At 40.7% G+C, this 27,487-nt stretch overlaps 1 protein-coding gene across 14 annotated transcripts in view; it reads left to right on the top strand.

The window, feature by feature from the left end:
- The window catches only part of LOC310895408 (poly(rC)-binding protein 3-like), a 172,723-nt gene that overhangs the window by 110,478 nt on the left and 34,758 nt on the right, over positions 1 to 27,487 (top strand). For all 14 annotated transcript variants that reach the window (XM_083826767.1, XM_083826770.1, XM_083826769.1 and 11 more), the window contains 5 exons: positions 12,451 to 12,474; positions 12,577 to 12,609; positions 15,614 to 15,730; positions 22,415 to 22,546; positions 26,598 to 26,726. In XM_083826767.1, the coding sequence (XP_083682893.1) occupies positions 12,451 to 12,474; positions 12,577 to 12,609; positions 15,614 to 15,730; positions 22,415 to 22,546; positions 26,598 to 26,726 (435 nt within the window). The remainder of the gene's footprint in view (positions 1 to 12,450; positions 12,475 to 12,576; positions 12,610 to 15,613; positions 15,731 to 22,414; positions 22,547 to 26,597; positions 26,727 to 27,487) is intronic.

Raw genomic sequence — 27,487 nt, 5'->3', positions numbered from 1 at the left:
AAATGAGTTTGTTCATTGATAGTTAGCCAAATTAGACAGACCCTTGCATAAGGGTGACCTGCATACAGCTCGCTTTTCTCATCGTTTGCAGTTTTCTGTGTTGTGGGTTTGTGTCTTTTTGGTTTTTGTTTTTTAAGATACCAGAACGTTGATTTGTGTGAAGTAATTGCCACAGAATTACTGAATATTCCTGTTGAATTCAAATGGGATAGCTCTTCATTATTCTGATGTAGCATCTTATTAGAGCAAACCCTTGATATAACAAGCATTTGTCCAGGTCCCCTGCGGGTTTGTTTTGGAAGGTTGACTGTAATTTCATTTCTGTCCAGCGTAGCACTTAAACATGCAGATAAGTGTGAAATCTGTGCCATAGACAAAGTGCCAATTCTGTATTGTCAGACTTAACAGTCTGATAGCCGTTTATTGCAAGTTGCCAGATCACAAAATGGGCTTTTAATTAAAAAGCACATTTCATTGGTTTGTTCGTATTATTTGCATCACCGACACCAGACAATTTTAGGCTTAAGGAATGAATGTTATATAAAATAGATGTTTTTGGCTGTTTCTTAATAAGAGACAGTGGATATATACATCATTCTGCAGATCAAAATTGTAGGTATAAATCTAAAAAGTAGTTTTAACCCTGGAATTTTATTTATAAACTGAAAATATATTTACATTTTGAAACAAGATACGCTCTCAACCTATGGCATGAACTCACATATTATATATCCATAGCACAAATATGAGATTAAGGTATCTCCTTCTATATTTTACTTACGGAAATGCTAGGAAATATGAGGGAGTACGGTTTAAGTTTGCAAATTAGAAACAAAATTAATGAATAAAACAAACAAATGCAGAAGTTAGGTTATGCCAGAATTAAGTGTTACAGATCAAATTATGTATTTTCTCTGAAATGGTCCAACCATTTTGGTTGATTTTTTTTCTCCCCTGAAATATTCAGCTTCAGGCAGGCATCTGGTGTGTAAAATCTGCATCTTAAATAGGAATCTGTCAAACAAATCTAATAACGCTCTCTTTTTCCAAGCCCACCAAAAATCTGTGCGCATGTCTGCACTCAAAATTAGTTTCTAGGGATTGATTGTACTGGGTTCTGGTCCTAGTCCAGAAAAGCGTGTGAACACATCCATATCCTGGTGTGTGTTACCCTACTGGCTTCAGTCACATTCCTGTGTGCTTAAGTGTGCTTTTTATTAACCATGCCAGACAGCTCTGCTTCTTTCAGAATCATGCCACTAAAGCAAAAAATCAAGTATCTGTCATTTTTCAGAACATTTTAGTTAAACCATGGACTGGATTTCTGTTTTTTGTCTGTGTTGTTTCTTTTTGTTTGTTTGGTTTTGGTGTGGTGGTGTTTTGTTTTGTTTTGTTTCAGGAAACAATGGATACAGTAATCAGAAAAGAAATTAGAAAAAGCTTATTTGCTCTGTTAAATATAGCTGATTGTGTATGCAACCACTTTTAACAGTAATGGATGTTGTGTGTCCAATCTTCAATGCATATTTAGCCCCAAGGGTCTAAATTAAACCCATAAAAGCTCTGAAATTCAAAGTTTAAGCAGGAGTACACCGTGCATCCTCGGTTAACAAGGCACAATGGGTATACCATTAACTGAAGTAAGCTCTAATCATGTGTCCTATTGTACCTAAGTATTGCAAAGAGCACATTAAATCAGAATTGATTTTGGTGATAAAAGTCAGACCCTTATGGTTTCTTTGATATCATTTCTGTGATTTAAAAATGCTGATATCAGAGTGTGAAGGATGTCTGAGTCAGTATGAACTCTGTATGAAAAGGTTGCTCTGAAAGCTGTATGTGCCTCTGAAAAACAAGAAGAAACATGCTTCTCCACACTTCCCTAAGATTTGTTGTGGTAATGACATCGCTGGAAATTGCTGATCTCTAATTAGTATTTCTAGACAAAACAATTAACTGAAGCAGAGCTTGGTCTGTAAATAACTGGTCATAACTTGAAAGAGAAGAGTGCAATTACATGAGCGATTTTAAAAATAACAGTAGCAAACTGGATTTGGGGAAATATAATTCGAAAATTAGTTATTTATTAGTGTGTTTCATGGAAATATCGGGCTCCATCACCATTAACTTTAAATCCGTCTCCGAATCTCTGGTACCAGTGTACCTTTGCAGACGAAGGTCTATGTGCTTCATGACACTGCATTCCTTATCATGAAAGTCCATAACTTGTGCTATCATGCTTAGTTATCTCAACTCTAAACCCTGCAGACTTAGGAAATTTTCAGTGTGTACTTTCCATGTCATTTGTATATGGGCTTTAAGTCAAGGATGGTCATCTTAATTATGCAGTTAAGCTAAGCTATCTCAGCACACTGTATCTGCAGACGGAGAAACCAGTATTTGTACAAATGGACGGACCTCCGCAAGGAGATACTGAGTGAAAGAGTCAGCATATTTAGCAACAGCAGAAACAACAAAAATAGCAAAAATCAAAGATAGTGCTAGTGTCTACTGAAAAGAAAGCAGACAGGAACCATCTTGTTCTTTGGGTAAATGCTTTCAGGGCCTATTATAAGAGATGTCCTCCCAGGCCAGGACTTCAGACGGCATGCACTGGTGTAAGATGAAAGGCATAATTTTTATCTTGTGCTGTGTTACATCAGAAAAAAAAAATCAACAGTGTGACAGCCCTGAAGAGAAACCAGGAGCAACACAAAACATTTCTCATGCCCCCTTGCAATGAAGGGGGGGGTTCAGGGAGTATGGTACAAGGGCGGTACTCAGTTGCTCTTCACGTCTGCAGAGGCACAGTTGTCTTTGTTTGCAGAGAGTTTTAACAGTGATGTTAGGAAGAACTTTTTATTTGGATGTGTGAGGAGGGGAGCAGGCTGTCTGGACATGCCGCAACATCTATCGATGGAGGCTTTTAAGGACAAGTTAGATAAAAATGGATAAAGATGCCACTGGCACTGCAGCCCCCTGTTGCTCAGTTTTTGATTGTGTTACCTGAATGCTGCTCCAGAGAGGGCAGGAACTGAGGAGTCTTTTGAAGTATGTGCAAGAGTTGGATATGTAGAGTATATTAAATAATGCAGAGATGCATTTTCATCTCTTATTAATGAGAATTAAGAGATAAAACTGCTTCATGCATTTTGGTAGGGAAGAACGATGAATATGGGCTGGGGCTGTTTACATTGTGCTATTTCTGCATTTTGCAACTAATTCCTTCTGTTTCTTGAACTAAAATAAGTAAAATCACTGTGCAGGGCAGAGACTTTGAGTGGGTATGGATGTTTTGTCACCTTTGTTGGCTTTAAAATTAGAATTTCTGGGCAGGATTAGAATATTGTAGTGACTGCAAGATTTCTGCTTCCAGCAATAGTAAAAATGGCACCACTTTCCTGGATCAGGTCAATATTTCTGAAGGGCATTAGGGTTCACAAGTTGTGTATGTGTGCATTTGTGGGCAAACAGTTCCCAGCTATCAGAGCTCTCTGTAAGGAAAAGCAGAGCTCAACCTCCAAAAGAAAAGTTTCACTTTTTCTTTCTGTTTTGTTTTTGGGAGCTCAATGTTTCTTGGTCACCTTTTGCAGATCTGTGTGTGTGTGACTTGTGGCTGGTTGATTTTCTTTCTTACTGTCACCAGTAATGAGGCTGGAAGATTATGGAAAATTACAGCCTTGTCCACAGGTCCCTGCCAACGTACCTTCATGCTTGAAATCTGCAGCAGTCTCGTTCTTGTTTTGGTCAGCGTATGCCCAGAATGAAATAACCCAGAAGCACCTACTTTGATGATGCTGGATAATGATTACATTATTTTTGCCTGGTTTGGATTTGTATACAGCCAGTGCGGACAAGCTGATTAAGACCCTAGAGACTCCCTATTAAAGGTTAATTTTAGATGGTGGTGTTAAAGACGCAGTGGTGGGAAGCAAGTGTTAAATTTCAGGAAAGCAGCTTAATGGAAATATAAATATTGGATACTTGAGGGGGAATATAAGAAAATATTAAAATCTGACAGCAAGGAAAGGGCAGCCAGGGTCATGAACCCACTTTGGTTTCTGTCTCATAGTGGTAGTACAAGTCTCTGCTTCCTCCCTTGAGTACAAACCTGCAAAAGGAAAAAATACATCATTTCTAAAGGCACTGCACAAAGGTGTGCAGCTATGAAACTACAGTGGGTATAGTGGAGTGTGCAAGAAGCCAAGCTAGAACGTGTTGAGTCTGAGGAAGATTTTAGAGAAAGGAGGAGTTCAGAAATAGAAAACAAAGTTTATTAATAAAGTCAGATGGGCTTAGGAAGAACAAGGAATTAATTTATAGGTAAGATGAAGGAGGGAAGAGAAGACTGGAGGGAAGTAGGACTCTTGCCAAATAATGAGAGGCGTAAATTGGAGAGGTGAGGCAATTTAGTGGAGAAGGTAGCTTAGAAGATACACGTTCAGTGAGAGGGGGAAATCTGGAAAGCATAAGGGCTGAAAGGCATCAGATGTGATGGTGTTACAGAGCAGCACATTCAGGACATGCTCGGCTGGAAAGGAAAGCTATTGCAGCACGAGTATGTGCAGTTTTGGGTGTACAGCATAGGCACGTTGTGGGGCAAAGATAGGGTAATTACCTTACTGCTCTTCTGGCAAGATCACACCTCTGGTTCTGTGCTCAGCAGCAGGTGCCGTGTGTGTGTGTGAGTGATGCTGAAGACTGGAGGGGGAATTTGCAGAAAAATAACAGTTTTAGGAGGCAGAGGAGAGCGTGTCTAGCTTTGTTCAGACGTTCTCAAAAATACTCGGAGAGAATAAGTACGAGTAATGGAGTGACATTAATTTGAATGGTACAAGTGCTTGCGTCTGGAAATAATGGAATAAATATAGTTTTGAAACAAATCATAATAAGGGAATTCAAATAGAAACTTCTGGTATTGCAATTTTTAATGGGATTTGGGAAGTCTCCTAAGTGGATTTTAAACATGTCTGGGGACAAGCAGCCCATGTGCTATGTAGAATGTATAATCTGCATTGATACAGAAAAGATATGATGGCTACATGGAGCTTTTCCTTCCCTGATAGCGTTTACTCAATGAGAGGTTTCTCGCAGTTTCACTAGTCATGAATTGGAAAGACGAATCTGCAGTCAAATATCCAGGGAAGGACAAAACCCTAGGAGTGCCTTGATTTTTAAGTACTAAACTTTCAGTGCTTGCAGCTTCATTTTAGATGCATTGAGCAACTCTACCACCAGCAGGACCACTGGGTGCTTAGTGGAACTGGAAGGGTTGATTGCAATGGACTTGCATGTGGCTTCAGGTGGTAACTTTTGGATGCATTGGTGATTAATTTATGATTATATATAGAGAGAGATTTTTACAAGAAAAAGAAAGAAAATCTAGACTCATCAAGATGTTTACTCACACTAAATAGCTCAAATATAGACAGAATGAAATCATGGAGAATGTTGCCACTTTCATTTGTATAGGCAATACAGACTTACAGACTTACCATCAGGGATTTCTTTTAGTGGCCACTTTTGCATACCTGCTTAATTGACCCTTGATAAAGCAAGCACAGAAATTATTCGTTTTCCCCATTTTTTTCTTTTAGTTTTTACTTATTAAAATATAGCATAAAACAAAGCAGCTTTAAGAATCATCTTTCCAGTAATTTAATCCAAGCTATAAAATGCCAGCCAAGCCAGCGTTTGCTCTGTTCTTCCTAGTTTCCACAAACACCGTCAGGGTATTATGAGGATTGACTGTCAGGCTTATTGCTATAATAGTTCTTGTTTTGTTCATTGGCATCACTGTAGTACCCAAGAGCTCTAGTCATGGAACAAAACTCAGTGTGCAAATACACAACACAAGATGGACCTCCTCTTTGAGTGGTTGTAGGAAAAGCTGAGAGTTTCTCACTATTTCCACTATTCCCACTTTCAGTGGAAAGGACAGTGGCATTTTCCCACAGCCTCTGGGCACTAAGTGTTCCCAGAACCAATGTTCAATGCTGAATCTTCCTGCTTCTGTCAAATGGTGTCCAGTCCAGAGCCATAGCAGGATGAGATTGCAAAAGGCACACATGCTATTCAGCACTGGTGTTTCAGCACGGCCAGTAAAGGGACAGAACTGGGGTTTGATTTGTTTCTTTTTCTTTTTTTCTTTTTTCCTTTTTCCTTTTTCCTTTTTCCTTTTTCCTTTTTCCTTTTTCCTTTTTCCTTTTTCCTTTTTCCTTTTTCCTTTTTCCTTTTTCCTTTTTCCTTTTTCCTTTTTCCTTTTTCCTTTTTCCTTTTTCCTTTTTCCTTTTTCCTTTTTCCTTTTTCCTTTTTCCTTTTTCCTTTTTCCTTTTTCCTTTTTCCTTTTTCCTTTTTCCTTTTTCCTTTTTCCTTTTTCCTTTTTCCTTTTTCCTTTTTCCTTTTTCCTTTTTTTTCTCTTTTTGTTGAGGTGGGAGGAGGAAGGGAAGGAGGGGGAGAGAGGATGGGAGGTTAGTGTGAAGTTGAATGCAAATTGATTACCTATCTGCTATCAAAAAGCAAATGAGAAATGCTTATTGGTACAGCTGGGGAAAAGAAAAAAAGATAGATGGACCTATGGAAGGATCATAATACCAACGTTTCCATCAGAAAGACTGTAATTTGAAGGTTCCCTCAAACATTACCACATTTGTTAGCATGAGATGTGTCTCAGTAAGGACTTGGACTGTAGTGCCTTACTAAATTAGGGCAGTTAACATCAGACAGTGACTGCTAAAGCATCACCCAGGAACATGAAATCTCCTGTGTCAGTGAGGCTAATCCCACATAATCCCAAAACACAAATAAGACTCAGTATATCCGAGGCAACCATTTGATCCTCGAGGTAGACATGTTATATCATGTTTCCCAAATCTGACTAAGGCTTTTTTTTCAGTCTTTAAAAAAAATGCTCATGTCCTATATTCTCCATACAAACATATTGCTCAGAATATCTTCATGGAACATGTTCCTGGGGTCTTCCCTGCTGGATCTCCACATGCTTATATAAGTTTTTACAACTGTATCCTCAGAACAAGGTGGAGAGAAAGAGTTGGGTTGTGATGTTATTCCTCTTTATGGATGGGGGAAAGTCAGTTGGTGCTGGTCTACAACATTTTGTCAGCACAGATGTTGTTTGCTGTTGCCAGGATCCCTCTTTTTGTTGTGACAGATGTGTGTTCCCATGGCAGAAGGCTGTATTTCTTCAATGCTTTCCTAACAGGCTTTTTCGTTTATAGAGCCTGGCCCTACCTTATCCTTGCTCACAGAAAGCAGACAGACATGCAATTGAAGCATCGCCTGGATGAATTACAGGATTTAGGATGTGGCCTGTGCTTTGACAGATGCTTTGGGGTAAAAGCATATATTCTTGCATTATTTCCTAAAGATGTGGCTGCGTCTCAGGGTTCCTGTGGGGTTAGTGTTCCACTTACCCCATAATGCTGGTAGTAGAAGCTGCTTGCTTAGAGCAAGATCTGTGCTTTTATATGGTCTTGGAATAACTAGCTGATTAGTTTTGATTTCCTAGGCCACAGTAGTTATTAGACCTTACACTTAGAAAAATGATGAAATTTCACACATGATATTTGCAGATCAAAGGTTTATCTTTATACCAAGGTTTGTCACCATTTGTTAAGCCTTCTGTTTTCTTAACGTGACTTATTTGTTTTTCTTGCTGTTCAGAAGGTACACCAGATAGTTGATTAGCAAATAGCTTTCTCCTACAGCTTGTTTTATATCTTTGTTTAATCGGTCGCACCATCAAGAGTCCTGCAAAAGCCTTGGCTCACAGAGACTTCTCTGCTGCCACCTTTTGTTCTGCTGGCCTCAGGTTAGCACAGATGAAGCAAATACTGCAGAAGCAGATTTCTGCTGTGTGGTGGGCCCACCTCTCCCCAGGCGTTCGTTAAGGGTAAAAGTCACCCCATTCATGTCAATTAGGAGTGCAAATAATATTATACATTGCATTTCAGCATGACAGAAAGCATCCCATGTTTTTGCCGTTGCTTTTCCTCGAGTTATCTGCAATGAATTGGGCGGTTGGCTAGCAATATGCTTTGCTGATACTGAGCACAGTCTTGTTGGTGAGGTTCACCATTTGTATTTTATTAGAAATAACATAGATTTATGTGGATTTATGTATTTTGTTAGAAATGACATAGAATCATAGTCATAACTCAACCTAGCCCCCGAGGCTAATGAGTTATTTTAAAGCTGTCTGAAATTAGCATGTCTATGTCACATTTTCCCGTGTTTTTCCAAAGTGACAGGATGCGAAGTTGGAGTCCAGGTAGGAGACTGTCCTGCTTCAGGTGCTGTCACCTGCAGAAATGCCCTTTGAAAGCTGTTACCTGGGCTGGGCACTCTGCACTGTCTAAAACTCGGGCCGCTTCAATGAGTCTCAAGATAGGCAACCCAAATGCCTGTCATTTCTTGAAGGAAAGTTGATATCCATCTATTTAGTGCCTGCATGCATGTATTGTCTTCACACACAAATATATAAATATATGCATGTGTTCACGTGTATCAGTGGATGTGGGCACACATACAGTTGCAGCTTTTCGGAGGCATCCTATTCACCCGGCACAGCTGCTGTGGCATATCTGCTTCTGACAAGCAGGTGTTTGTATGTTGGGGCCAAGGATTGTGGTATGCTGCGTACTTCTTTCAGCTCGGGCAGCAGAGTTGCCAGGTTACCTTGGACCTGTCTTTCTCTCTCTGAGCTTCAGTTCCCCCCTTTGATAACGTTTTTATTTGTGGACTGCTTTTCTGTCTGCTGTTATAATGTGACTGTAGAAAATCTAGTAATTCCTATCATATCACTTATTTTCCCACTATGTTTATATGTGGATGGTTAGTCAATAAATCAATCCAAAATTGATCGTAAACACTTACCTTCACTTTGTATTCCTGAGCACTGGAAGACAGCAAATAGTTAAGCAGTTATTAGTATATCCTAGTATACTAGTATTTTCAAAGACAGCTCAATCACGCTCCTGTCTGACTTATGCTGAGGCTGAATTTGATATCAAATGTGGGATTCCTCTCACCAAACTTTAGGTATGTTCTTGTAAGTCTAGGCTTCTTCCATGGCAGATGTAGAAAGATGAAACCCTTGATGAAACCCCCAGTTCTTCCCTCCTGTTTTGGGAACAAAACCCTTCATTATCTCTCGCTGTTGACTGCAGAGGAGCCTGCGTGCCTGGATTACACTGGACTCCTAGATTTTAATGAACTGATGCAGGTGACAGACATCCCATCCCTTCAGTCTAAGCAGTAAGCTAAAGCACAGTTTGAGCACCTGGCAGATTTAGAAACATTTTCTGGGTAAGATAAAGATCTAAAAATAACCTTGGATAGAAATATTGACAAAGATCGAGTATCATAAAAATGGTGTTAGATATCTTAAAAAGCACTAAACATAATTTAGGGTGGTATAAGTATCTGTATGAATCAAATACTGGACTGTATAAAGAATAATTAAAGGTTTGATGAAGTAGGATAAGTAATTTGGAGAATGAGGCGTAAAGAATTTTCTGATTTTATCTGTGTCAGAAGAAGGGTTCTCCTAATTAAAACGCGATCCGTAGTCTCCGCTCCTTACAGAAGCTTTCCTAAAAAGAGAAAAAGCCCCCAAAAGGCTAAAGCAACCAGTTTAGAATGGTTCCAGAATTTATTTTCTTTGGAGTAATTCATATGGATCCAAAATTTTGGAAAATTTAGGAATATCCATGTGTAGTTAATGCTTCCCTCTTCCCCTTCCCTTTCCTCGCATTTCCTAGCAGAATCCCACCTCACAGGGAGCTGCAGTGCAGGGAGGAGGTGGTGTTTGCCACGATGCTTTGGAACTGCCTAATTGCAGCATGAGCTTTAAATTCTCCCTTTGATGAGGAGAAGGTTTGAGGTACTCTGTAGAGTTACAGTGACATCTTCTAGCATGATCCAAGGAGCTGGTCACAAGTCTTGTTGAAATACCTTTTTTCAGTGGGATTCACGCTGTGCATTCATTCACTTCTTTGGTAGTGTGTACTCCTTAGCAGCAAACGAGGTGATATTTGCTCAGGTAGAATTCCTGTTTCCACTGAAATCAATACCAAAACTTCCACAGGCATCAGTGAAGTAAGCCTCTTGAGGATCCTGATGTTTTATGGAGCACTTTGCTTGTTTAAAGGCTCCTGATTTCTTTGTTTGAAATACACCATCTTTTTTTTTACTAGGGCAGTAAACGGTATATTGCATTACTGTTTCCAAAGCTAAAGTATCTTTTCCAATTTCCAAGGAAGATATATTTGTACTTATTAGCCATGGTCCATTCATACATTTTTGAAAGAACTGCAGCTGACATTAAGACCCAGTGTGACCAAATGGATTAGGCTAAATTTCATGAGGAGTGTGTACCAGCAGAGCCTTGTAGGTTCAAGACCAGGCTTATAGCTTCTAATGAAACTTCGGATGTAAAATAAAATAAAACATGAAACAGACTGAAATACAATTGTTCACCAATAGCAATCAAAATACAATATGCTCAGTGACAGTAAAAAGTCCTTCTACCTCCTGGGAATCTGTTTTACACAAGAAATTATTTCTGAAACCTGGGATTGAGAGGAATGGAAAAAATATTCAGGATAAATTCACTGAATGCACTGAGCAGGCCATTGGGAACTGCTAGACATGACAGCTTCCCATCATTGAGAGTTACGTGTATCTGTGTCCCCTCTTAGCCCAGCACCTTTTAATCCCATTCAGTAGTTACAGACAGGTTGGCAGTGTTACAGTGATAGCCTGGAGAAGTAGTCAGATCTTAAAGCCTTGTGGAATGGGTGCCCCAAATCTGTTGTTGCTAATAAGAATGCTGCACCTTGCTAGAAAACCTGCCCAAAATGCTGACAAAGTGGTCTCAGACACAGGACAAGGTCTCACAAGCCCGAGGAGAAGTCTGGAAGAACTCACCTCAGCCTGCTGGCTACACTCCTACTAATGCAGCCCAGCGTTTGGTTGGCCGCATTTGCTGCAAGGACACGCTGCTGACCCGTGCTGGAGCTGTGCATTGGGACCCTCAGGACTTTTTCTGCAAAGCTGCTTTGTAGCAAGTTGCTGCCCAGCCTGTCCTGCTGCATGGGCTTGTTCCATCCCAGGCACAGGACTTTGCATTTGGCTTTGTCATACTCCTTGAGGTTTCTCTTAGCCCGTTTCCTCAGCCTGCCTAGGTGACTCCAAGTAGCAGACTTGCTGCATTGATGGGTGGTAGCCCCAGGTTGGTGTTAGCTGCAGACCTGCCGAGAGCTCCGAGGAGCCACGTGCCAAAGTTGTTCCCTGAGATGGGTCTTCTCACTGAGAGGTGTTAATGTCTTGTGAGGAGGCACAAGCACAAACAGCTTCACAATATGAGCTTATAAATAACCTCGTGGTGAGAAATAGCTCTCTCCCAAGGGCAGTGCTGTCAGTCTGGTACTGCAGGGTGAAGTTAGTACCGCTTTAACATGAGTCCAAACAGAACGACAGAGGATAATTTCTTAAATCTTACTCTTGTAGCAGTGTTTCAGGGTAAGTCAGATCTCAGTGTATAGATGGAGGTGAGAGGTGTGGGGATATGTCTACGAGAACCACATGAGACAGTCTTAAACCATGGAGGTAGCTTTCACACTGAGTATAGGAGAGGAGTTTGTTTTCCCATAGCTGCTCTCTCCTCCATGAGATGATTCCCAGTCTGATGTCACACCTGCGTGACTGTGTAACATGCCCAGACTATTAATTTTAGAGTTATTAGCTTCTCTTTTGTTACCTGTTGCTTTTAGGCACCAGATTTTTAACCCCTGGGATGTTGCTGGAACTGCCAAATCATTCCCCTGTTGTATGCTCATGGTGACATTTGTCAGTATTTTGTCCCTTAATGGAAGATTGTGGGAGTCCAGTAGCAATTCCCAAATCCCTAAAAACTGATTAGCAATTATTGTTCTCTACGTGCTTAATGGGGAGATTAAGACAGACCACCAGGTGTTTATGCAATAACACTTCATGGCATGGAAATTCAGCTCTAGCTGTTGAATGATGAAAAGAGGGTAAATGCCTGCCCTCAGAGAGATCAGCAATTATTTTGATGCTTGCATTATATCTCAATTTCCCTAGCAGGTTATGTAGTCCTATTATTTCTGAACTTTTCATTCCGTAATACAGGGGTTTATCTGTGTTTATAGTAGCAGAATTGATCTGTAACTGCAAGATCAGCTCTTGTTAAAGGCATTTTTCTTGCACAATCAGTACACTGTACAGCCACGTTTTCAGTCTGCCCCTTTGCGTCTAACATGGCACATCTGTGTACGGCAACAATGGAAACGGGGCTAGGCATTGCAGGTCTGAAATTAGTGATAGTAAAATAGCTCAGCAGCTTAGCAAATGCTCTCCAGTAGCAAATCGTATCATTCACTTACGCTGTCTTCTTTTCTGTTTCAGGAGGTTGGGAGCATTATTGGAAAGGTCAGGAAATTACTTTCTCTCTTTATTGTCACGTAAAAATATTGTATATCTGTTCACTTCATCGGCCCAGGCTAACTTTTTTTTTTTCCGTTTCTTTAACAGAAAGGTGAGACAGTTAAGAAGATGAGGGAGGAGGTAAGACCAGCCTTGATGTCTTGTTTTCTTTCCAGATCAGGGAACAACTCGGCGTGTACAGAACGACACTGCCATCAAGCGGGCAGTCCATTTCACATCATCGCTCCGTTACACCAACTCTCGTATAAATAAAATGTGCTGGCCTAAATTAAGCACTGCTGTTAATGTAGCATCTTTATCACCGCAGCAGTCTGCAGGCTTGCATTCCTGTAGCAATACACATTATCTCAGGAGCAGCTTGGGCAGCGTGATTTGGTGCATCCAAACCATGATATTTTACCGCTATTTCCCTTACCACACCAGCATTGCTCCTGCATGCAGCATGGCCTCCTGGTAGAGAGCTTCCAAAATCTGAAACCACGCTTTGGACTGATGCTGTGGAAGGTCTGGGGGTAGACACGACCTTCAGCAGAGCTGGAGCCAAAGCATCCCTCTGTCTTGTCTTGGCACAGACAACTTTTCACTGTTTTGCAGCTGTCAGTAGGCTGTGGACAGGTAGACCTGCACACCAGCCATTCACATCCTTCGAAAAGGTTGTAAACATGAAGAGGCTAACTAACACAGGGCACTGCATAAACTTCAGTCTCCCCAGGTGTTTGGAGGCTTCTTTCCCTACCCCAAAGCAAGGTGCAGTGTCTTTGGAGGATTATACCTAGCTCCAAGGCAAAGGTTATGGACCCCCACTTGTCTTGCGAGTCAGCACATCTAACCTGCAGGTTGCTGTAACTTCCCTTCTTTGAATCATTGGCTAAAAGCATAAGGCAAAAGAAAAATCCTCCTGTTTGAAACTTCAGGAGTGAAAGCGTACAGAGAATGCCTCAAGAAAAATTGATTTGGTTCTGGGTTCTCTGTTGTACTTTATTATGTCAGCTGCTTTGTTGTTTTGTACAGATAGAAGGTCTCTGGCAGGAAAATCTCCATATACTTGCAGTGAATAAAAATACTGAGATACATCTTCAAATATACACAACAGGGAGTTCATTTTCAGGCTGACTGAATACAAAGCTCCTTTTTTGATAAGAGATTTCATCCATGTTTTCATATATAAGTACAGTTGATAGGACTTAAGAAAAAAAAAGTTTCCAATGTACTAGGTAACAGTATATTGGCAGTTACAGCTGAGAGTTGATTAAATGCATTGTAGTTTAATTAATAATTATGATCACAGATAGATATCTTTAGATATAAATTGTTCTCACAAAGGGGAAGCTATCATTAGAAAAAGTGCTCCTGACTTCTGGGTCAAACATCTTAGTGAAGTGTTGTAGTTCCTGGTTAGTTTTTCAAGGTAAATGTCAAATATTCATCTTCCATTCCTGAAAAGTTGTCACTTACACGTAGTAGCAAGAGGTATAGTTTCTTTGTTCATTTTTAAAAAAGGAATTATATGCCTCTTTACTACCAACACAGGACTAATCAGCTATGTCTTCAAGTGACAATAACTCAGTCTTTCTTTTAAATGACTAACTTCTTCAATACTTGTTAAAAAATGAAACATAATTTTATTTTAACTCTCCTGACAGATGTAGTAAGTTGCAATCCATCTTTATGGAACAAAATGCAACATTACCTTGTTCTGTCATCAGAGAAATATCACAGAAAAAATGAATCTGAAGAAAAGCACAAAGCCCACCAATCTGTGCCCTGCAGTCATTAACTTTCTACACAAATTTTGGAGATTGCCACATCACATTTTAATTGCCTGGCCAGGCTCCTCTCAGGCCCACTGCAGAGCAGCATCCCCAGGAACCGACAGTAATCCCCACAACCAAAGGCTGCTGCCAGTTTGAACCAGCCCTGGGCTCAGTCTCCTTCCTGATTGAACACTGATGTTTGATTAGAGCAATTCCCACTTAGGTTCAGCTGTCAGAAAAAGTGACTGCTGTCCTTTCTTATCTCTGAACATTGAGTATATCTGCCAGCAGCGTCTGTGACAGCAAGATTTTTCTATTAGTAGTTTCTGGTGGTTTTTTTTTGTTTTGTTTTGTTTTTTGTATTTCTTGTTGTGTTTGGTTGCTGTCACGTGGGGAAATAAGCTATCTTTCTGTTCAGTAGCAGTATACACATGTGTAAAGGCTCAGACAAACAGCGTATCAACTGATTTATGGTAACTTTGAAGGCAAAGTTCCAAATTAACTTAGATTATCTCATATTTGCTAGAGGCTAGCATCCTCGAGAAGATCAGTGCCCGCGGATCAGCTGAGGCTCTATTGACTTCTTAGGCTGCACTAACATATTTCCATGACTGAAACCTCAGAGGAAGCATAGGGTTGATCTTACCTGAACTGGATTTGATTATTATCTGTGTTAAGATCCTTTTAAACATATTTATACCTGATTTAGGGGTTTTTGCTGCACTGCCACAGTGACATAAAGGGGAATAGGTATGCCTGAGAGTCATGTTCATTTGTCTCCAAGACACAGTTCTCTAATTTCTTCCAACAGTCTCCTTACTTTAAGAAAATAACACCATAAATGTTGTGTATCCTACCTATATTTCTTAAAAGGATTGTTTTCTGTATATTAATTGACTAAATTCGTATGACATACAGTTATAAGGAACCTTCCCCATATTCCAAAGCAATGCCCCAAATAGACAGATCAAACACTGTATTTGGGTCCAAACCTCTTAAGAAACTGATGCTCCCTGAAGGAAACAAGCTTGGCTGGAATTCTGCAGCTCCAGTCCTCTTTAAGGTTAACCCTGCAAGATGGGAAGGAAAAGATAATGTAATTATTTGTAACTTTGAGCTACAGAGGTGCTATTTGCATACTGTGATGAAAGCTGGATAAGTGTTTACCAAGACAGAACCTGGCTTCCTGCAGTTAGATGAATTTTTGGAGTGCGATCAGTTTACGCTGAAATTATATGATGTTGGGGCTGCAATCATAGGGGAGTGAATTAGATGCCTCAAGTTGTTTCTTCCCAAACGCTATCCCCTAATCCTGCTTTCTTTGCTCCCTGGGAAGTATAAATTTGAAAAGTATTTGTTCTTTTCGACAGAGTGGAGCTCGAATCAATATTTCAGAAGGTTCCTGTCCAGAAAGAATTGTGACAATAACAGGCCCAACAGATGCAATTTTTAAAGCTTTTTCTATGATTGCACTAAAATTTGAAGAGGTAAGCAAATAAAATACATTTTTCTCTCTTCGGGTTGAAATACAAACACTGTTTGAATTTTCTCATGTTTGCTTTAATGTTAAATATGATTTGTTTAATGTTCTATTTAATAGCAATGAAAGTGGTTGTATTTTTATAAATGCTTTTGGCAGTAACACTGAAGAAAAATAATGGGTCAATTTACAAGCTGTTTGATCATTTCTTTTGCTTTTTGGAGGCTTCAGGGAAAAGCAATTGCTTCTAGTAATGTGCACTAATGGTAAGAAAAACGTCTTAGAAAATTTCTGGTCCCATTGTGGGTTCGATTTGAAAAGAATAATTGCCCAACTTTTAGCTCTGTATTTATATGATTCCATTTGATATTGATGTAAATTTTATATATGTTGAAATGAATATATAATTCATTCAACTAGAAAAACATTTTATAAACCTGTGTAATTACTAATTACCATATTTAAAGATTGGCTTTTTAAAATAAATTGAAATAAAGGCACTAATAGTAAGTGAGGCAAGAGAGTGCTTAATTTACTGTAGAATTACCACTCAGTGCAGATACGTACCTGAAGTGCTCAGATCTCCTCGTGTTTCATGGACCAACTGCAATTAGATATGGTCACCACTTTAATGGGAAACCTCAAAGAAAAGGCAGCAGACTACCGACCACGAACCTGGTCCCTTAGGAGAGGACTTGACTCCCTCTTCTTTTGAAAATCAGTCATGCAGGTGTCTCTCCTGTCCTCTGTGGACAAACAGAGGCTACTGCAGAAGGCAATTCACCTTCTCCTAAAGAAATTGCCTATGGAGACATGGTTTAAAGCAACTGCAACAGGACAAAGGGGCTGTCTCTCTCCCCTGATGACTAAATTAGTGGGATTTGAATCCCTTTCTTAAGAGCACATTTTTCTTTGTGTTAGTGAAGTTGTTCTCCTCACTTCCCCATAGCTCTGGGAGATACTAGCACTGATGGGAAGTGTCAGTGTGTGGCTTTGTTTATTTATTTATACACATTTAGAGTAACAGGATTAGAAGAGAGTTTGTGGGTCATTGGATCATGAAATCACAGAACCATAGAATGGTTTGGTAGGAAGGGGCCTTAAAGACCATCCAGTTCCAACGCCCCTGCCATGGGCAGGGACACCTCCCACCAGGTTTTGGGGTTGCCCAAAGCCCCATCCAGCCTGGCCTTGAACACCTCCAGGGATGGGGCATCCGCAGCTTCTCTGGGCAACCTGTGCCAGTGCCTCACCACCCTGCAGTTTTCTGCTAGCGTAAGCAGTATGTTTTGCAATCTCCTTCATGGCATAATCAAAAAATGGTTAGATTTTTTTTTCTAGTATCTGATATTGGATCCACAAGCTCAGTTCTCTGAGATTTGAACACCTTCTTCCCACTCCTCACCAAAATTTATTCACCAGCAGCTTTTACAGCTTTGTTCCTGTGCCAGCACTGGCTGATAAATCTGGCCTTTCCAACCCTGAGGATTCCTCTTAGACACATTTTTATAAAATGGTTTTATTCCCCCACACCTTCGCTTTTGCTAGAATAAATGAGTGAAACTCAGTCTTTCATTCAATGTATTCTACACCCCCCTCACCATTCAAGTAGACTCTTTCTGCCTTTTTGCAGTTGAAGCTAAATGCACGTGTTAATTGCAGACAGGTTGCATATGAAGTTCCACAGGGGCTTATTTAGTGACACTAACAGTCCTCTGTCCTGGCTGTTATGCTAACACAATCCTATCATTGCTCGAAATGCCTCACCTCCTACTAGTGTAACATTTTGCACATAACCATGCTGTGGCTGGCGGGTGTACCCAGCTCCTCCTCAAGTGTTTGCAGTGGGAACCTCTTAGGTCTCGTCAGACGATCTCGTTAGAGCCTAGACAAACAGCTCTTACTTTTTATACTGGAAATGTTAATACCATTTGTATTCCCCCAGTCCTTCATGGTTATTCAGATCTTCCTGTGCAGTATTGCAATCTTTCAGTGCGTTGATAAATACCTTGGTTTTGTGGCATGGTGCATTTAATAAGAATGCTATTTCTTTTCCTTACCAGCTTTTAATGAGATAATACTGGTTTTGAGGTTGACTCTTGCAGAACTGCACAAGTAATTATCTACAGTCCAATTTTAAAACCACCTGTTTTCATCTCCTTCACAGCTTTATCTCCTTGCCCATCTCATACCAGTCCCTGTTCTTTCTAGCTTAAGGGACTGTTTCGTGTACAGCACCATACCAACCCACTGAAATCCAGAGAGAGCAACCTCTCTGCAGGAAGAACATGTTCTATTTAGGACCTTGTCCCGCAAAATGCTGCGGGACTCTTTAACAGAGCTAATCCCTGCCAGTTCCCATCAAAATGAGAACCCAATAGAAATAACGCTGCATTTCTCATAAAAACACCGAACGCTGCACAGCATCAGGTCCCCATCCTGCCCATCCCCAAAAAATACTGTGGTATTTTTGAATATGCTGTAGCTAGCAATTGGCAAAGAAATGTGAATTTATGCATATTTGCCCTCATAGATATTAGAGGGTAATCTGGACTCACACCATTGATTTTAGCAAAAAGGTATTGGCACTTACTGTAGATTTCATGCATCGTATATATTCTGAAGTATCTGTATTTAGTTTCAACATAATTGGCTTCCAGTGTATTTAAAAGAACAGTGGTAAAGAAAAATGTCTCATATAATCAGTTAGGTTTCCTATAATTATTCTTGTCAGTACAATGAGGTAACTGTAGTACTTTGGAGTCAAAATGAAATACTGCTTCAGAAATTACAAATGAGCTAGCTACCAACTATTATTTCTCATGCATACCTTTTTCTTGGAGATTTCTTTAGCCATTTGAAAAGTAGAAAATCCCACTGCAGTTTGTCATTCTTGCTATAAAATACTCTTTCCATTATGCTAAGAAATCTGAATATTCCTTTTTACACACAAATTATTCTTCAGCCCTTTTATGGTTGGAGGACAGCTCTTGTAGCAGCTTGGTCTAAATATGAAGCTCTTCCTTATCAGTGCAACTGAAACCCATCAGGGTGGTTACCAGCTAGGTCTGTGCAGTCTGCACAGTGTCCTTTTCCCAGTGTCCACAGCCTCAGCCTGTCAACACAGCCAGAACAATTTGTAAATTAGAGCATTTCTGCTCTTCATGATAGCTGTGATCACAAGGCTCTGTATATCTCTTCTGATGCAGCAAGAAGTACGTCTGGATTTGGTTTGGTTTGGTTTGATTTTTCTACTTTCAGCATGAAGTCCTTGAACCCTTAATTTCAACCCTACAGATATAAAGGTGGGGATAAGCAGGTCTAGGAAGACATGGGAGCTCCATAACACTTTTCTGATGTTAGCAAAAATCTCAAAATTGTGGCTAGAGAAGAAAAATAAAAGATACGGAGGAGTGTTCTCTGTGTTGTTTCTCTGCAGCCATTTATCACTCTGCTTTGTCAACCTCCCCAGATAAAAGTTGTTTTTCTAGCAACCTGATGAATTTAGGAGCTAAGTAGGTAATCACATAAACCATTAAGGTGTTCACTGCAGAGGAAAAAGGATTGTTTAAAAATGACACTAACCCAGACAGACCACAGGAGTTGCAAGAGGAGACATTGTAGAGCAGTGATTTCCAGACTGGAGACTGAGACCCAAGAAATGCAGCTGTTAAGTTCATTGCTGAGTGGGGCAGCTCTGGTTTGGGGATAAATCTGTATAATCCACTGCAAACCATGTATGGTAGGTAAGTGCTGGAATAATTAGCAGGCAGAGCTGGGTGGTCAGACCTTCTCCAAATAAATTAGAAAAGGGTTGATGGAATCCTTGCTCATTTGTGAATGTTTATGAATAATTTGCTTAGCTCTAGGGAGAAGAAGGGGAAAAAGGGAAGGTGATAAAACACCAAGTTGCTGCTATGCCTGAGGCATAGCAAATCCTGATGGTGATTACCAGGTGAGGAGTCACCTCACAGACTTGTTTTGCTGACTGTGAAAACTGGCAGGTTTAACATAAAGGGGGGCCTACAAGAAAGATGGGGAGAGATTTTACCAGGGTATATAGAGACAGGACAAGGGGTAACAGTTTTAAATTAGAAAAGGGTAGATTTAGATTAGGCGTAAGGAAGAAATTCTTCCCTCAGAAGGCGGTGAGGCACTGGCACAGGCTGCCAGAGAAGCTGTGGATGCCCCATCCCTGGAGGTGCTCAAGGCCAGGCTGGATGGGGCTTTGGGCAGCCTGGTCTGGTGGGAGGTGTCCCTGTCTATGGCAGGGCGGTTGGAACCGGATGATCTTTAAGGTCCCTTCCAACCCAAACTATTATAGGATTCTATGATATAGAAATGAGTAAAGAAGGATTATGAAACTTTTTTTTTTTTTCTTTCCTGGTGGTTTGTTACATCACTGAGCTGCCAGGTTTGCTTGCCTTGGGGGGAGCCTCAAGCACTGTGACTCTGGGTCATGTTACCTGCCCCAGAGCTGGGGACACCAGAATGTAGCGCTGCTGTGAAGCTCCAGCGCTGGGACACATCTCTCCCAGCACTCACAAGCTCCCAGTTAGCTCCTCCTGGCTGAGGAGCAGATGAGGAAAGCAGGCAAAAAGCCATGCCAGGTCCAACTCCAGTGTCTTACAGATGGATGGAGTGCCCCAGAAAGTTAGAGGTTAAAGAAGCAGGGGTCTTCCAGCTTGAAAGAAAACTGTTTTGTGAGAATTTTTCGAGCCATCCCTCCCTTGGGAACCTGCAGTTCTGGAGAGGTTATTTTTGTTCTTTCATCTTTTGTTGTGTTTTCAAGCTGGAGTGATGCTTTTATGAGCTTGTCACTGAGACTCCATATTTAGGCTTGGCTCCTTTCAAATGATGAGGAGAAAATAAAAATCACAGCGACCTTCAATGAACTATGTTTGTGAAGTGCTTTTGAAGGCAGTAAGTGCAGTGAATGCTTCAAGGCCAGGCCAGTTATGATATGGACGTGGGAGACATTATCGGAGTCGTGCTGGGTGGCTTTGAAGTGAGTTATTTGCCTACATCTGGATGATTGTGTGCCACCACCTGGCATGAACATGATCTAGTGAGATGGTATCTTCCAGCTGAAAAATTGGCACAACTTGCACTTTATTTTAGATACATGGGTGCTGCAAAATTCTGCTATCTTTCTTGCTTTATTTTGGATTGCAATCTCTCACTGACACTGGCACTAAATGAAATGTGAGTTACTGGCTGGCAGAGAAACGATCAGATTGCTGTCTTATGGCATGCAGCCATGCCTCATTGTGTTCAAGATTTTTTCATCTCTTTCAAGCTAAGCAAGGTCATACTGAGCCAGTTCTTAGACAGCAGAATGCTACCTCCACAAATGCAGAGGTGCTGCAGGGAACGGTGCTGGTGTTATGGAGTTGAGCTCCTGCACCACGTCAACAAGGTGTGCAGAGTTGTTTAAAATATTTTCTTTTTTAAGTTGGGGTCTTCACACAGTTGGGGTTGATCACACAGCATAGGAACTTTTTTTTGTAAAAGTGGTAGTCTTGATAAATAAGGATATAAGGTATCACATCAGTTCTGTCTGCTGTAAATCTTGTTGCATCTTAAATGAGTTAAATGAATATAAAATGCATCTTTTCTATCATTCTTATCCTAATCTTTTCTCTGAATGGTGCAGTAGCTGTGCCATGCCACCTCACTTACAAAATGAGATAGTCTTTTCAGCTCACTGACAACGTTAGCAAACCACACCAAGATTCCCGTGAGCTGTTGGACGGGTGCTATGCAGCTTGTGGATTATTGTGGTTTTTTTGGTCATAAGTGCTTTAAACAGCATCCTGTCATTCAGTGGAAAGATTAGCCTTACCTTTTCCTTTGTGATGAGTATATTAGAAAGATTGTTTTGTCTTGGCTAGAAGATTTTGAACAAGCCAAATATATTTAAAACAGTGCATACCTTGTGACAAGTAGTATATTAAAATGCTCTTGAAAATGTTCGGTGTAGTCTCACTGGAGAAAAAGATACATGAACACAGGTTAAAATACCTGGATACAGGTAACTGCTATTCTTTGTGCTCTGGTTACAATGCTGTGAAGAAAAATATTTTAAAAATTATGCAGGGTGATAAATACACAGGTGTGCTACAAAAACAGAAATTAAACCTGTGCACAGCAAAATATTTATCAAAATAGCCTGATTTTATTTGCTTCAAATTATTCAGATTTTTTGTCATCCCCTTTATAACCTTTCTTCTTTGTGTCAAATCTGACAAGAAGATGCATGAAATGTAAAGGCATATAATATAGTAGAAATGTTCTACTTGAGATGGTGGAAAATGAGATAAAATCAGGATTTGGGGGCTTATGAACTCAAAAACTTGCTTGTTTTTTTCAATCTGCTTCAGCTGGTCTAATGGCAGATGCCACCTCCTCCTCCCAGCCTTGTCACAAACACTGTTCTCTGGTCCCACAGCTTGGACCTGCAACACCAGAGAGCAAAAGCCTTCCTCCTCTGCCACAAGCTTCTTTTGCAGTTTGTGCTTGTGGCGTATCATCTGCAGAGCTGGTGGCTTTACCTGCAGCAGAGATGAGCCGTGATTATTTGCACCCTCCCCAGGTCTTCAAGAACAGCTCAGGCATTTGCTCTGAGCCCTTTAATACTTAAGAGGAATGACAAATCCTCAGCTAATTCATATTGACATTGCTATTACAGGACATAAATGCTTCAATGACAAACAGCACAGTGACAAGCAAACCACCTGTAACACTGCGGCTTGTCGTCCCAGCAAGTCAGTGCGGATCCCTTATAGGAAAAGGAGGCTCCAAAATCAAAGAAATCAGGGAGGTAAGTCTTGGGGTGTCTGTCGGGGACACGAGCTAGCTCGGTGTCCTTCCACTGTGATTTGCCGATGGAAAATTCTTTGACCAAAATCATGTGACCAGCATTTTGTTATGAAATTTTTATAGTAGACACTGAAAGAGAGGTGACACCAGGGGCAGTTAGGGCCTTATCTTTTTGACTTTCAAGCACGTACTGAGTGAAAAGCCTTAGAAGACGCTGTTCTAGGGGAAGCGGGTATCCAAACCCACTGTGCCCCACTACTTTCCTTGAAGCTAAAGACAGTATGTGAAATAAAAAAAACAGGTTTATAATGTATTCATTGCGGCAGTCCTAAAGCAGCTCAAACACAGCTTGGAAGGGGAAAATAAACAACTGAAAAAAGAACCAAGCACAGTTTAGCAAAGCAACGCCCTAGCAGCACAAAACGCCCGTCAAGCATCCCTGTGGGCTCAGCCCCTGGCCAGCAACGCACAGAGGGTGCCGAGGGAGCGTTGCAGCCATTTCCAGACCAGTTCCAACCTTTGTAGACAGGGAAAAGCCCAGGTAGTGCTGGGGAGTCCATGTCAGGAGATCAAATGCTTGATCTACTCTAAAAAATATATATTTTCATACTAATTTCCTTTTTCTCCGTAATAAACCTCTTCCATGGGTGACCTGACCTCATCTATGCTAAGCCCACATTGACTTTTTTTAATTGAGACTTTACCTAAAGGTATTCATTCAGCACACTGTGCTAGCAGCCACTTTTTTCTCTAATCAGAAAATGCAAAAATGATCATACAGTGTCAGTTTTAACTGTTCCTTCCGTAGCTACAACATAGCACATGCCAAGGTGAGGAGCTGATGTTTTTAACCAGTCAAACAAGAAAAGTAGATACATGCTACATTTATGTAAAGAAAATCTGAATAAGACATTTCAGAAAATGTTTTGGTTTTTTTTGTTTTTTTTTTTTACTCTGGAGAAAATTAGAGTACTCCTTCTACATTTGTATTCATCCCAACGTAGGATAAAGTGTTGAATAGCAAGATAAAGTGCTGATCTTTTTTTTTATTTGACTATGTCAAAACAAAGGCTTTTGGCAGGCTTTACCAAAGTGAAACTTCCTTTTCTATCTAAAATGTAGATTCAAGACAGTAGGTTTCACTGTGCTTCTGTTTCATTTCAGACGTGAAAAAAGTTAATGGGCATTTTTCTATCAGAAAATTTGATCAAATGTTGTAAAGGGGTGGAAAATGCTTTGATCAAATTCCTGCATCTAAAATTTGCTCCGAAATGGGCTTTATGGTAGTCAGGGAAGGAGAGGTGACCACAGAGGACATTGATTTTCAATGATTGAATTCAATGATTTTGATTCCATTGATTTCCAAATTCTTCCAGATTCTTTTATTTGGATTCAAATTAGATTGCCCCGGGACTTTTTCAACAAAGTTCCTTCTGAAGGCAAATCTTCACCATTGAGAATTTGGCCTCTGCTGGAACGGGCTTTTCTCTCCTTGCGTGCACGCTGCTTCCATCAGCTGGCAGAGCAGCCAAAGGCTGCTGCAGGGTTTTTGCTGCCAAGCAAACAACATGTTGTTTCTCCATGTGCCTCTTGCTTTGTAAAGTGAGTTCATGGAAACATGCATACAGTTTCTGCTCTAAACTCACAAGAATAATTTGGAGCTCTGCCATTTGATGGGGTCTTTTGTTTACTGAGACCTGTAAATAAAAGGAAATTATGAATCAGACTTTTTTTTTCCTTGGGATTTTGTTACTTTTTTTCATCAAAGAGGAAGCCATGCCTCTCCGTAGCACTTATTTTCAAACCTGCTTTTGGGAAGTGGGCGATGGAGTCACTTGGTGACACTGAGGGGGAGAAAACATTATTTCTGTGCAAATATTATTCTCATAGGAAACCCTCTCTCTTTTTCTCTTTAATCACAAAAAGAGCTTTGTAATAGATGGGATGCAATACCAGAGTGCTGAAACACGTTTCCTGGGTAGAAGGAAGGTGTTTGGCTTACTTTGCCCAGGGGACATTTCTGGCTCAGGCCCTGCACAGCTGCTTGGCTCCAGCACGTGCAGCAGCTGGCGTCTGGGCCCCAAAACTGCAGAGCGGCTCCTGCTTTCACCATGGCAGGCAGCAGGGGAAGCCTTGCTGAAGCCTTGCCACTGCAGAAGGCAAAGCTGCTACAGGAGCATTCAGCTGGGAGGACCTCAGGCACAGGACATGATTTTCCTCAGTCTTCCAGGTCTGTTGGATGTCCAGGAGAACTGCCAGGCAGCAGGGCTCTGGCTGATTTCTTACTTGTGTTACAGTAGTACCAGGTGTGGTCTGGTGAGTGCTTAGCTGCAGGTTTTACAGCTGTCACTTCTTTGGCTTTTGTTTTAAGTACTGGAAATCTCACCCAGAACACTGAGTCAGAGCTCTTAGAACACAGGTCTTTAAATTTGAAATCGGTCTGTGTACATTAAATGAATAAAGTGATTATTCTGGTGAGTACAATTTCTGAAGCAATTAGCTACTACTCTAGTACAAGGAAGTAAAAGGATATTGTGTGGCCAAAGAGGTCTTTGGACAAGGCTAATGTAGCGTGAATTCACACTGTACATTTGCTTAGGCATAAGGGTAATGGACAAGGCATTGCTCGTGTTTTCATGGCTGACATACGGCCAAAGTAAAAGAATGAACAAAACTATCATTGGAAGCAAATACATAAATGACTGCAGTGTTTGGCAGAGTATTTTGTGCTTGGTGTACAGATACCCAGAACAGCATGTTAAACAGTAACTCATATCAAACATTAAAAAAAAAAAAAAAAGGAGCATCCATCTCGAGATGTGATCTAATGTCATCATCACACAACACATTGAGCAGCAATTGCATGAGGGATGCTCTTTTGTGCTCAGCCAGGTACCTTGGAACAACACACAGGGCTGCTGTACAACAACAATGAGGTTTCCTGAATTTGCAAGGCAAGGTTATAAAAAAGAATAGAAAAGCATGGCAGATTGATCGAATTATGATGAAATTCCAAAGCCTGTTATAGAATAAGGGATTGATATTCTGGCTTCAGACAGCACTAGTGAACAGAAGATGCAATCAGTAATTTAATCAGCCTCTTGCAAGAGGAATAGCATGCATTGTGTCTGACCATCAGGAAAATAAATTAACTCCTTGCTGACTGACACAAACTCAATGATTACTAAACAATAATTTTTAAAAGCCCCATATATCGCATTTCAATAAGTCAGGATAATATTTTGTTTGTAATATGTGGAAGTGCTAACTCAATATGAAATGCATGTTGTTTTTCTCTGTTGATTTAAAAAGTCTTTCAGGATTTTTTTTTGGTGAAACAATACCAGGGATTGCTTTGGTCTCGTGTCTTTCTCTCCTTTATTTTTATTTTTTTAGTAATATGCGTTAGTGCTACGATCAAAGTTAAGAAAAAATACTGGCTCGTTACCCCCTTGGGTTCATTAATGAGCTAAAAGCTGCTGATGTGCATATATTTAATCAACACTAAATGTAATTTAGAAGTGCTCCTGACCATCCCAAGATATTCTGAAGTATAAAGCAGCCCCAAATTTCATCCAAAGAAACAAGTCAGCCATCAGTGGATTAAGGAGCCAGATATCTTCAGCTTGTTTGCAGATCTTCTGTTATAATCAATTTTTCCTAAATTTGTTGTTGTCGTTGTTCTTGGAAAGTGCTTTATTTCACTTTTTTCTCTTTTAGTCAGCACTGCAATTTTCTGTCTTTGAGAGGGCTAAAAGATTTGTCCTGAAATGCAGATCATAGTTGGCTTCTTTAACAGCTATTGAATCTTCCTATGATGGGTTTCTTTGCCAATTGGCTTGAACAGGCAGACCTGTGCTCTGCCAGAACCCCAATAAATGTGTCCGGGTGTGTGTTTACACACACTCTCTACTATGCATTTAGCAAGAAAAGACGAAGTTTAAAGGCGCTTCCCCTCCATCACATCGGTCCTCAGCAGTGAATGGCTGGCGTTGGCGAGGTGCCGTTGCCTTCCCGACAGTGACGCTCTGTTTGGTTTGCCTCTGCTCAAGTCCACAGGAGCCCAGGTGCAAGTCGCGGGGGACATGCTGCCAAACTCGACAGAGCGTGCAGTGACTATATCGGGCACTCCCGATGCCATCATCCAGTGTGTGAAGCAAATATGCGTGGTCATGCTGGAGGTAAGCGATTGCTTGGATTATCACCTCTCAGACGGGAGATGCTCAAACACATCGCTGATTTTCAAGTGCCCTGGGTGCTCCCGAGAGGCGCTGCCCATCCTCCCCAGGTCAGGGATTTCAGGGGGACTCTTCCAGAGCCTCAGACACCTGCCTGGTATTTGAGAGCCTCTCAGAGAAGGCTTCAGCAACCTGAGACCAGGGCTGTCATGACACCATCAAACAGCAAAACATGGTCCACCACAGACCCACAGCCTGTCTTTAGAGAAGAGTGTTTTATTCTGATGCAGGACAGGGCGAAAAACATATAGGACTTGTTTTAAGTGGAAACAATTCTGGCTAACATGATTTAGACTTACTAGGACTCTTTGCTTCCTTAGGGTCAGATCATTGCATAAGGCTAGAACGTTTCATTTTGACAGCAGTTTTTTAGCTCTTAGGTTAAGTGATGCAAAATTAATTTATACACAAATTTGGGTGTTTTGATCCTGTGTTGAAGATGTCTATGCTTTCAAGCAAACAATTAAGTTGAATAGAAGTTCGAAAAAAAAGTCAGCTTATCAAAATGAAATATTTTGACCTAGTAACCTTAATTTTTGGTAACGTGAAACATCTCTGTTTCTGTGACATTTTCTGCTGGAAAAAAGTCTGGGCTTTTTTGTTTTGTTTTACATTCCCCCCCCCCCCCCCCCTTTTTTTTTACCTTAAGTGTAGTTAAAAGCTATCTCATTATGATCTCTGATGCCCTGCTGTTTCTTAATTCC

This window comes from Anser anser (assembly GCF_964211835.1).
Source record: "Anser anser genome assembly, chromosome: 2".
Classification (NCBI taxonomy): Eukaryota; Metazoa; Chordata; class Aves; order Anseriformes; family Anatidae; genus Anser; species Anser anser.
This window is presented reverse-complemented; position numbering and strand designations above follow the sequence as displayed.